Source organism: Botrytis porri (genome assembly GCF_014898465.1).
Source record: "Botrytis porri strain MUCL 3234 chromosome Unknown BPOR_005, whole genome shotgun sequence".
In the NCBI taxonomy this organism is placed as follows: Eukaryota; Fungi; Ascomycota; class Leotiomycetes; order Helotiales; family Sclerotiniaceae; genus Botrytis; species Botrytis porri.
In genome coordinates, this window is record NW_024066079.1 from 1,127,692 (window position 1) to 1,139,376 (window position 11,685).

Below are 11,685 nucleotides of genomic sequence, written 5' to 3' on the forward strand. Positions count from 1 at the left end.
GGATCTGTTACTTCGATTCATCATTATGATGCCATACTATTTACATACTCTTTCCTTTTCATCTCATGAATCGCATTTCCAAATTTTCCTCCGAATTCGAATATCATGTCTTGTCAAATGCATACTTTCCCCGGTATAACCTTACTTGGTCAGCCCGAGAAACGTGGAGTTTATGATCAACAGGAGATAGTAACACTTTTAACACAATACTACGAGCTTCTTGCCAAAATGCGTTACTTTCCCGCCTCCTACATCAAATATGCACCCCATGATCCTCCCATCGATGTGGATCTCGCAAAGAGTTTTGATCTTGAACCACAAGTTATTGAGCTTCTTCAAGCCCTGCCATATGTTGAGGGTTATAGCAATGAAGATGAGTTTATCCTTGGTGGAAGTTTTGCCAATATGAGGGATCTGGAAGTGTTGATGCAGAGTCGAGATCCGGGATTTGCTTCTCCTGAAGATGGATTTGATGATGAGAACGGGGAGTATATGAGACCTTGGGAACTCTGTATCAATGGATGTGGAAATCATGGAGCGATGATGTTTCTTGACACGAGAAATGGTGGGAGTTTGAAATTTTCGTCATTATATCTTGCGTCGTTGGTTGTTTTGTTGTAAGAATACAAGCTCGCAAGCGGCGGTCTTCAATACAGGAAATAAACAAGTTGAGCTTCTGAACAAGACTTTCAAAGTTCTGGCATAGAGTACAGCCGACTCAGAAGGCTGATATGATAGCGACATCAGTTTCCGGACCGTCAACTACAAGCATTCCACTCAAATATTCTTGTCGGACCACCTCCCAGATCTTTTCTCCACCTGACTTGGATACCTACATCTATCTTTCACCTCCATTTTTCTAAATATCAATCTAGGTCCAATGATTTATACTAACTCAAACCAGGCCACATAACAATGGAAGGTCAAGATTCCGGTCGTAGTGAAGATCCCGGCGCATATAACCTCCATAGGGGTCTTCAAAGTCGTAATCGCAATTCTCATGACCATCTTCCCAGCCGCCACGCTAGAGAACTCTTCGAAGATTTTACCAACAGGCTTTTGAAACTTCAATGGATTCCAAGTTCTGAGGACCGTAGAGTGTTATCAGAATCGGATGAAGATGTACTCATTTTTTTCCTAGTGCCATCTCAACCCCAAATATTCCTCATTCGACATCGATATCGATATTAACCATTCCACCATTTCTTTCTTTCTTAAATTTCACCTGTATAATTGTCTAATAAAATCCAGTACGAAGATCTCAGACTCCTCTTCCGAACCTACGGCTGGCCCCATAACTTCAACCACACCAGCTTCGACTCTGCCTACTCCCGCTAGCGCGAGTTTTTAACCATAAGAAACCATGCCTGTGACTCTGCCTCTGATATAATAAATCAAAAGCTCAATCTAGATAGCGTCACAGAATCTCTAAATTCTCATTCTAGGCGTGTACGTATGGGGGTGTGGGATCGTGATCCTGATACAGACCCCTAAGATGTTATACTGTTGAATATTATTCTTGAGGAGGGAAGAAAATTAGTCATTGATGCAAATGAAATGCTAGAACAGGCTATTGCTGATCATGGATACTGGAAGGGAGAAAGAGCAGAAATGGTTAAAGCATGGAAGAAACATTTTGAGAATGGAATCGAGAGGGAAGAGGGGAATTTGGATTGGTGGAGAGGAGAGGGGAAGGCGTATTGTGAGGAGGAAGAAATTGAAAAGACTCGAGAGATGATACGTGTTTTGAAGGGGAGGTTGGCGAATGTAGAAGAAGAGCCGATTTCAGTAGAAGAAGTGATTAGGTCCTTGTCGAAATGTAGGTAGTCGTGTGTAGAAACTCCTTACAGGTTTTTGGACGAGAATACGATGAACTTCTCAAACTGCAAAATGTAACTGATGGGCTCCTTTCATTCAAAATATTCAGTATTTGAAAGAGCTGCGGGAGTGCACACAATAGAGCCAATACCGCAATCAACCCTATCTTGCTCGCAAACACACTCTCTCACAGCTTCTTTTCCTTCAATCCATCTTTTCATCAAATTCACCATTACCCACACAACAAAGCAGAGAATTCACTATGAGAACAATTGAATTAAATCAAACACAAACATTTCAAGCAATTAATCCCTCTAAAACAATAAGAGTTTACAGGCCTCAATCTCATCAAATCTCGCTGAACTTTCGCGACAATCTCTCAGACCTCACTCCGCGCACATTTAATATCTATTAGATATCGCGATGTCTCTAGCCTATTCCATGGACATACCTCCAAATAGACTCGCTACCAGAGTACCAACTCCCCTCCCCTTCACTGCTCATCAAAGTCTAGCATCTTTGCAGCTGACTGGTTCCAGATACTACAATTTCGGTGGTTTGTTCTACACTTCTTTTAGCACTTCTCGCAACCAGCTGTCTCCAATAAAATCCGTGACTGACCATTTTGAAGAAGACGGTCATTACTACTATCACAATCCCGACGGTTCACAACTCTACGCCCACAGATCCTGGAAAATATTTATCAACACCAATGGACAGAGGTATTGGATACCTCTAAAGCATGAATTTGCCTGCAACCCCGACAAGATGAACGCGCGATGCATTTATAACCTCGGGCGCAAATTAATTTATCGCGAGACGCGCGATTGGTTGCGTGATATGGCGGCTCCTAGTCTCGGTTCTTTGATTATGCGATAAAATCAAGAGGTAGTGCGGGAGTGTTTGGATAAATTAGAAAATCGAATCAATAGTGTTATTCGACGTCAGCACTGGGAACGAGTGAAGAAGATTGCGTGGGATGAATTAATTTATTTAGAGTGGAAAACGGGGTTGTGGTATGGAGAGTGGTTGGAGAAGGAACGGAAGAGGTTGCAGTATAAGGGAAAATATTCGGAATATAATATTTGGGTGGATGATGAATTGAAGCGTGTAGTGAAGGATAATGATGTGGAGGAAACTAAGGAGGAGAGTATTGAAGAGAGGGCAATCAAGAAGGCTATTGTCAAGATGGAGGATTTCAAGGAAGAGATTGTCAAGGAGGAACCTACTGAGGGAGTTTTTATCAAAAGCGAGTTCTCTGACGAGGTATTCATGAAAACGGAATGTTGGGCTAGGGAAATCGGCTCGAGAACCTTGAAAGCCTTCTTTGTTGCGGAAATTGACGTCTTGTTTCTTAAATGCCAATGCAAGAATTGGTCTTGACGCAATTACAATCTCTCGTATGATCCGATGCAATGAAGATTAAACAAATGATTTCCAATAGTATCTCTATAACTTCTGCGCACGATGGCACTTTGCAGTGAATGAAAAGAGGTTATGAGAAAACGAGAATCTGGCTGTAGAAACAATCTTAAAGCGCTCATCTGTTTATTTATCAACGAAAGAATAAAACGAACAAATAATTATTAAAAAGATTCAAAGTATGAATGAAAATGAGGAGACAGCACATCGGGGCTGGCTACCATGGATCATGTATTCCCACGCAAAAACCACAACCTCACCACTCTAGCAAAACTCACCCTTCTCATCTGCAACGCCAACCACATCCAGCTCTCTTGCTTTTCTAACTCTTTTCTCACTCAAGACATACCTCTCAGGTAAATCAATAGTCTCCATCTTATCTCCCATCATCAAGCCTACAGCTGCCTTAGCACTCAACCTAGCCGTCGGCATTCCATGTCCCGTAAAACCAGCACAAACATATAAACCCGCCCCCCCTCCCAGTTTCTCACTCGCATTCCCCACCCAGGGCCAATTATCTCTACTAAATCCCATAATCCCACTCTATTCATAAGTAGCCTCGAGCTCTTCTTCATTGTTGTGAAGATTGAGTGTACGAGGCAATTCTCGACGGAGGTAATTCGCAGCAGGAGGATCAATAGATGAATCATCGAAGACACCCAAACCAGCTTGGGCAGCAAATTGGCGACCCCCGCCAAACATCAATTCTCCTCCTGATTCTTGTTGCGATGAGGTTGTGGAGGAAAATGGTCGTTGGACGAGATAATCATCCCGGTTTATGTTTTGACCGAAATGACCCATGATGCTATAGGAGTATTCTAAGGGTTTGTTTGAAGATTCTATAGCCGGGGACATGGTAGATGGAGGTAGAAGTGAAGACATTTCACCGCGGACAGGAGTAATAAGATCAGAGAATGAGGGAAGAAGATGTGATGTGTAGGCATTTGTTGCCAATAAAACTTTGGGGGCTGAGAGTTGGCCGCGAGAAGTGTGGATTATCCATTCCGAGGAAGACTTTTGAAGCCCGGTTACGGGTGTTGAGGTTTGGAGATTGAATTGTGGCGAGCTTGAGGATTCATTCTTGGCGATCAAATCTTCTAGAATCCATGCAACCAATTTGTAAGGCCAGAGTGAGGCAGCTTTGGAGGTCGCAATTGCGCCAGCTGCTGTGGGAATTCGAAGGTCTGATAATGATGGATTGGTAGAATCTTTGGTGATAATGGTAACTAAGTTGCCTAGCGTTGGATCCAGATCCTTGAGGGCTTCCGCAGCTTTGACAGCTACCTCAAACTGATCTTCTGACATATAAGAGTGACAACTGGATAATGACTTCCAATCACATTGAACATCATTTTCCGCCACAAAAGATTTAATATCCTCATAATTTCTCACTTCAAAAGCCCCGACTTCTGGAGGTGAAGCATAAACAAGTGGCTGACAATGACCTCCATTCTAAATCATGCAGTCTCGTTAGTGACCAGACACTAATATATTGTAGACTAGAGACGACGCCTAACTCACTCTACCAGTTGCTCCCCAACAAGCTTCTCTCGCCTCTAACATCACAACATTGAGATCTTTTCCATCATTATGCTCTCTTAACCAATGTGCAGCAGAAGTCCCTGCAATACCACTCCCAACAATGACAACATCAGCTTCTGTAGGAAGGTTCGCTGTGGTTCTATGACCCAATAAGATCTTCGATGGCTCACTATGCCAGAAAGATTTAGTGGGGTTCAGAGATGGGAGTCCTGCTTGACCTGGTATTTCATCTGTAGTCGTCATGGTTAAATATCAAGGATTGAATAGAGAGCTATTGAGATGCTAGAGAGCTCGAAACCGAGAAGTGAAAAGCTTGTTGAGTTGTACTCCAATGTCGTGCCCCCCACCATCACGTACCATCACGTGCATATCACTATCTCCCCCACCTTCTGGATTGGTGGGCCTACAGGTTGTACATGCCCAGTATAGCAAGTCGCGATATGAGGTTAATGCCATGTACCTGGATATTGTGTAGCTGACAATCTATACTAATATGCGTGAGGTTGAGAAAAGGCCAGCTCTCCAAGCTAGCACTAGCGCAACACGTGTTTCTAACAAATATAACCATTTCGACCAATTGTCCTCGAAGAGATAGCAAAGTCTAAAACTTGCTAAAAACGGAAACTTCCGCATTCTTCTCAAACAATTAGATTAACACATTCTCAATTTCCCCTCTCGAAAAGTTAATGAACCCGAAATATCCGCATTCTCCTAAGTTTTCTCCCGAGCCGTATCCGGTTCGGTACCATATTTAGCTTTTCTCGGTTCATGCTGCTAGCGTGCATATTTACTTATTATTAACATCAAGCCACTATCAAGCCATTATCAGAAAAAGTATCGTAATGAGATTTGGAATCTAGATTTAAGTTTGGATTCTTCGCATGCATGGTTCGTATTCCTTACTTCCCCGGATTTGCAGATAGTGAATTTGTGGGGTGAGACTCGGGGTAGATGTTGACGGGAACGTTTTCGGGATGGGTTGGGGTAAGTAAGGGGTTTTATGTAGCTATGTAGATATGCTATGTAAAGATTCTATATGTGGTACGCAGAAAGGAGAAAGCCCAGAGATCGTTCATCAGAATTGGCCATTCTTTCACAGTACGAGTCAAGTGGAAAAGAAGTATTCGATCATTCTTTCATTCATGGCCTGCCTAAAAATAATCTCTCTAGAGTACACATTGTCCTTTGCCCCTATGGATATACCATTCCATTCCGTCCTGTCCCATCCCATCCCATCCCATCCCATGCTATTTCATTACCCCTCCAAATGTACAGACGCTCATGCCAGGAGCAAGAAAGCAAACCCAGAGAAGCAAGCCCAAAAACTAAAAATATCATGTCCTGCCGAAGTATCCAAAGAATGAATTTAATAAATCATTATAATAACCTCCCGTTTTTAAAACTCCTGATGAAAACTCCAATGCACGCGTGAGCGATGCCCTATTCATAGTACTGTAACTATTGTTGTTGTTGCCGTTGCCGTTGTTGTTGCTGTGATAGAGATGGCGTTTAGAATGCCATAGGAAGAATGAATGAACTTCATATAATGAACGGGCTACTGTCTGCCATCTGCGATATCCTTCCTTCCATGAATGAACCCAAAGAAAATGTTGCTTCATGTATAATGAAACCAGAGCCGAAATTCGAGACGCGACGAAATGAAAATGCGGTGGGTAATCACGGACAAAGAAGATATATCGCATGTATATATCTACCTCCTCACAAGATTACACACGCGCTAACGTACACCCCTGTGATGAAACTACCAATGTAAATATGCTAGCGAACAGAGTAGGATCTATCTTCGACAAGCGGGGCTCCAACTTTCGGCGGGGAAGTTGATTGGGGATGGTGGAGGTGGGGCAGGTGGAGCATATTCGTTCTCGTGGAAGATATATGGAGTCTTGTTCTTGGAGTTCGCTTTGACGGTGTCAAGATAGAAACTGACGTCTTCGCCAAAGGTGGAAGAGGTAAGAAGTGGAGATAGACGACGACGGGGAATAGGTACAGCCATTGTAGTGGTTGATGATTGAGAAGGCATGTTTGATGATGTGAGTGATGAAGTTGTATTAATATTCGAATGAGGAAGTATTAGTGTATGATGAGGTCTAGTGTAGAGGACGGTTTTATGTGAAGGTCGAAAGGTTGATATGAAGGTCGGCTTGAATATGGTGAGGAGGTTGAGAGACCTTGGACCTTTATGTATTATTTTCTGGTACTACCCCAGATTGTACGTGAGCTAATAAGTTTGGGGTCAGTTCGGGGTTGGCTGGAGATGATGGGGGAAATAGCTACTACGCACCAGAAGACGTTGGTTCTGTATGGGGAAATGGGGAAGGTTGATAAGCGCTTACGATCCTTCTGGATGGATGGATTTGATGGTTGGTAAGTTGGTGATACACTTGACGCTTTTCCAACTAACAGATGCTTTGCTCAGGCGCACTCGCAGTTATGAAGCAAAAATAGTATAATGATGAGGCTGGGTGAGATGGGAGAGTGAACAACAAATCTTGAAGAGAATGATCTTGTAATGAAGAATTAAACAAACTAAACGATTGAGAGGGGGCAAACGAATGAATTTATCTTGCATCCACTGCTACTACACAGTACCATACGAAACCTTGATAAATTAATCATATCATATCCGGTATGATTCCCCCTTACCAAATACATAGCACAGATGGAAAAAAATATGTTGACAAAGAAACAGCTAATTGCAAAGCCGAAAAAGAAAAGGAAAATAATTCAAGACAATCATCCCTTCGGGAGGCCGCCTCACCATTTAGTATTTACCCCAGTCTCATCTAAGAATGTTCGAATTTAGTAAACCAGGGTTATGGATCGTTTCGGTCGTGATGCTGTGCGTGCGTTACTGGCTTTGATCAATGATCGATCTGAGGCATCCTACGATGCGAGGGTTTCTGGCAACAAATCCAAGGAAATTGAATAGTATAAACAATAAAGCAAAAACAATTGTAACTATACCAACAAGAAATAGAATAAAAATTGCAAATCTCCGGCGTACTACCATGATATTAGCATACTAGCATTGCTAGCATAGCATATAGCCTTTCGAACCCGAGTGCCCCGGACACTCCTAAATTGTTGAATTGTCACTCTCTTACAGGGAAGCCCCTAGAAATACTACTACTGCATTCGTTGTATTTGCATCTCGTTGATTCTCATCCAATCTAAAACAGCGTCCCCAGTTTCTTGGAATATGTACTGTATCGGATTATGTTGTGTTGTTGAGCTGTTTCCAGCCTTACTACTGTAACAGTTTTGTATCCTTGCAAATGAGAGAAAGCATGGAATTTCGTGGGGTTGACAGGCATATTCTCTGGAAAACGGAGGAGGAAACAAGTGTGAAAGTGGAGTTTAAATCGTTTTTTTCTTTTTCTATTCCTACTCATTAACGTTGCTTCCGGATCATCGAACCCGTAAGTAACATGTCTTGGCTTAGATTTTATTGCTTTTTACTCTTGATATCATTGTTTTAGAAAATGATGATTATGTATTCAGATCACGGCTCCTCCGAGATTTAACATGTTGTCTGCTTTAATATGAAGTCATCATATTCCGAGCAGTTGCAGGTTGGGTTGAATTTCCTCGGTAGGATTACTTTCGTTCACCCCCTTCATCTCGTCAAGTGTCATCGGTAGTAATACAAAATGCTTTGTAAGAGTTCTGAAACCAACTTACTACACACCATAACATTGTGTAATATAATTCCTACAAAACTTATATTTTCTTACATGAACTAAAGTATAAGATTACTACTTTAATTGATTATATATTAATTTAATACTTTCCAAATTAATAATTTGAATATATTAAAATCTGAAAAAATATATACTTTATCTTTAAATATTTTCGTTAGAGGTTAATATATAGTTAAGCTTTTAATTAAAAAAGTTTAGAATTTTTAACTTAAAATATATTTTCTATACAAAATAAGTAATTTTTTTTCATATTTTAAGAAGTTCAACTTTAATCTTTTATAAAAGCTATTATAAAAATATTTAAAAATAAAATATTTTATTCTACTATTAATATTTTTAATAATCTCAAATCTTTTTACACTTATTATATAATTTTTGATTTCATTTTATAATATAATAAATAAACTAGGGTATAAAAAGTTAAATATTCGAAGATTTTAGTTGGAAAAGTATTACCTGTGCGACAAGTAGGTTCTAGAACTCTTACAATTTGTATATCCGTCTACCGTCTATAAATCCAACCGGGATGTGCATAATCATACAGTACGGTGCAAGGACAGCTATCATACAATATGAATGGTTCATTAATATGCTTCACTACCAATTCCGAAAGTTTTCTCATCTCATCTTTTTCGAATAGCGGTGTGGATTGATGTTTGACCGAATCATACAGAGAGAGAGCGCCAGCGTTTACGTTAGGCAGAAGCTGGGTAGCTGCGAAAGCAACATTGTACAAAAAGCCAAATGTTACGATCGATGATGTTGGCAATCTAAAAATGAATTGTTTTACTTTCTTCATTCGTCGCTTTTCTATTTCGTGTTGATGAGAACAAATTTTGGGTTCAGCTTATCTAAGTAGGTAGATTTTAGGTTTCTTGATTGTCTTGGAATCGAAAAATCATCCACGGTTGCTGCCAGACTTATCACAACCTAAACCCCCATGTTCTGACTTGTCAAATTTAAAGAAGGGGATATGAAGGTATGATTGAAGTCTTACTGCATTCGGTCTTATATGTGGAGTATGCTCTCAGATTGATTTAGAAAACATGGGGAGAGACAGAACTGGAATGTGCCGTAAGGGGTGGAAGTAATGTCGTAAAATCTCCCAGGCCTGGCCTTACCAAGTTACTTGGCCTGCTTGCAAACCATCCATCTTCAATATTCTATTACACCGTGTAAACGAGACGTCGGTATGCAAGATACGGTATGTTCAGTGGAAAGACCTTTTTTATTTTTGTTTGCAGCTTCTTGAAAAATTCGTCGACTCATACCAACATCTCATCCAACCATTAGAAACAGGAACGGGCCTTACCTTCCGCTCGTCTCGGGTACGGGATGAGGTGAGCAAAGGGAGTCATAGACATCGCCAGCTCAACCTTCATACCAATATTAATGATACGTTTACACTCAATGCTACAGTGACTTTGATATCTCGGGTTACAGCTTTCATGCCTAACGCTGGCAAAGCAAAGGAAGACACAGCCATGGTCCTTGTGACGGTCACGGATGGATGAGGCGAGAACTTTATACTATACCAAAATCTAACAAAATTGATATATTGAGTAGCGATACGCCAAACACATGGCATTGCCGTTTGAAAGCCTCACATTGATATCTTCTGTAGCTCGGAAGTATCATATTAGGTAAAAGATCTCGTGTGTCAATGCGGGGACCCGCGATACCATTTACAGTTCAATGTACAGAATGGTAAATCCGGGGAACCGGATCTTTTCATCGTACAGTCCAATGTTTGCTTTACCACACAAAATTTCATCGGTTCATTCCCTTTGCGAGAGCGACATATTCGGCATTTTTGATGGAATGAATTCTCTTCTTTCTCATGTACTATGTCCAGCTTTCTCGTAAATTCCAGATCCTACATCTGAGTAAGATTCGGAGATATTCTCTCCAACCGGAAGGTTGAAACTTTTAGAAGGCAATTACCGATAGGCTGCCCCTGATACCATGGTAAATCCACGCCGCTGAGCTCCACTGCGGGCGCTTGAAATTCGATGATCCACATATTTGAACGACATTGGTACTTTCCCCTTTCATTCCCAAACAAAATCTAACAAGTTTTCTTAAGTACAGGTACAGAGTCTGAGATTGGAATCAACACAGAGATCACAGTTGCATAGCTAATAAGTGGTGTGACATTATCTAGCGATTGGTTGTTGATTAGTAATACGGAGTGATACTGTAAAATCTACAATCAATAAACCTTCCCCTGACACTACCTATCCGCCTTTCATTCTCCGCTTCCACAAATTTAGAAATATCACTCAATAATTCTTAAGAATTTGGAATGTGTGCCCCCTTTTATTTACTGCAGACCTATATCGATTTTGAACCACCCATCAGCTTCTTCATAGGCTACAACATCAGCTCTAACAACCACTCAATCACAACCCTACTTACGGTGTCATCAATATTATCCCGCGCCACGGAAGCCAACGGTCAGGTTGTCGTATTTGCAGACGGGACGGTTTTCATATATGCATAGCATCCATCAACCGAGCTCCCGATCAATCTATCATATCCTATCTCAGATCAAATCAAGATAACAGTACAGTTTTGAAGGCTGGCGAGAACATCATCGTCGTATATTTCACCCCATACTTACATACAACCCCTCCCCCCCGCTCTAATTCGCATTCGCCAAACAATATAGATCCTTGGCTAAATACAACCTCTTGATGTACCACCATACCAACTTAAGTATTGATTAAATCCCCCTTGTCCGCATATCTTTGTATTACACATCTAACAATGTGCATTGTTTTCTCCAACTTTTCTTCAACGTCAATACTGGCTTTCAATATACCGAACGGTAGTGATATTCTCAGCCGTTTTAGATCATTCAGTTGATGGACATCACCAATAATAGACATTGAAACACAACAGCATTGTATTGTATGTGTAAACTTCATGCCAATCGATTCCGATCGAGGCAACGAAGATTTCGTCCCATGTTACAATTAGGCATCTGATAATCGTTGATGATACAAACGATAAGCATATCACGCATATGGTTCATGTAGTATGACCCGCACGTGTCAATATCTTTATCTTTCAAGATTAGAATTTGTGTAGAGGATTGAGGGTAAAAGAGATGGCGAATTGAATGGGCTGTTTTGCACACTACCCTCCCGTTATCGGATCAGATTTTCGGCACGATTCC

At 41.0% G+C, this 11,685-nt stretch overlaps 4 protein-coding genes across 4 annotated transcripts; 1 reads left to right on the forward strand and 3 right to left on the reverse strand.

The window, feature by feature from the left end:
• Nucleotides 1-117: 117 nt before the first annotated feature.
• EAF01_004035 (uncharacterized protein) lies at nt 118-3,201 on the forward strand (the record flags this gene model as incomplete). Its single annotated transcript, XM_038912289.1, has 6 exons — nt 118-565; nt 905-1,100; nt 1,252-1,343; nt 1,496-1,819; nt 2,234-2,540; nt 2,751-3,201. 6 exons carry the CDS (start codon nt 118-120, stop codon nt 3,199-3,201), a joined length of 1,818 nt encoding a protein of 605 aa, XP_038771973.1.
• A 303-nt stretch (nt 3,202-3,504) lies between these two features.
• On the reverse strand, nt 3,505-3,774 carry EAF01_004036 (uncharacterized protein; the record flags this gene model as incomplete). Its single annotated transcript, XM_038912290.1, has 1 exon — nt 3,505-3,774. The coding sequence occupies one exon, from the start codon at nt 3,772-3,774 to the stop codon at nt 3,505-3,507; it is 270 nt and encodes an 89-aa protein (XP_038771974.1).
• A 9-nt stretch (nt 3,775-3,783) lies between these two features.
• EAF01_004037 (uncharacterized protein) lies at nt 3,784-5,248 on the reverse strand (the record flags this gene model as incomplete). Its single annotated transcript, XM_038912291.1, has 2 exons — nt 4,762-5,248; nt 3,784-4,692 (listed from the first exon to the last, which is right to left on the reverse strand). Exons 1-2 carry the CDS (start codon nt 5,023-5,025, stop codon nt 3,784-3,786), a joined length of 1,173 nt encoding a protein of 390 aa, XP_038771975.1. The 5' UTR covers nt 5,026-5,248.
• Nucleotides 5,249-6,580: 1,332 nt separating this feature from the next.
• On the reverse strand, nt 6,581-6,823 carry EAF01_004038 (uncharacterized protein; the record flags this gene model as incomplete). The annotated part of the gene is made up of 1 exon (XM_038912292.1): nt 6,581-6,823. The coding sequence occupies one exon, from the start codon at nt 6,821-6,823 to the stop codon at nt 6,581-6,583; it is 243 nt and encodes an 80-aa protein (XP_038771976.1).
• Between the last annotated feature and the right edge of the window lie 4,862 nt (nt 6,824-11,685).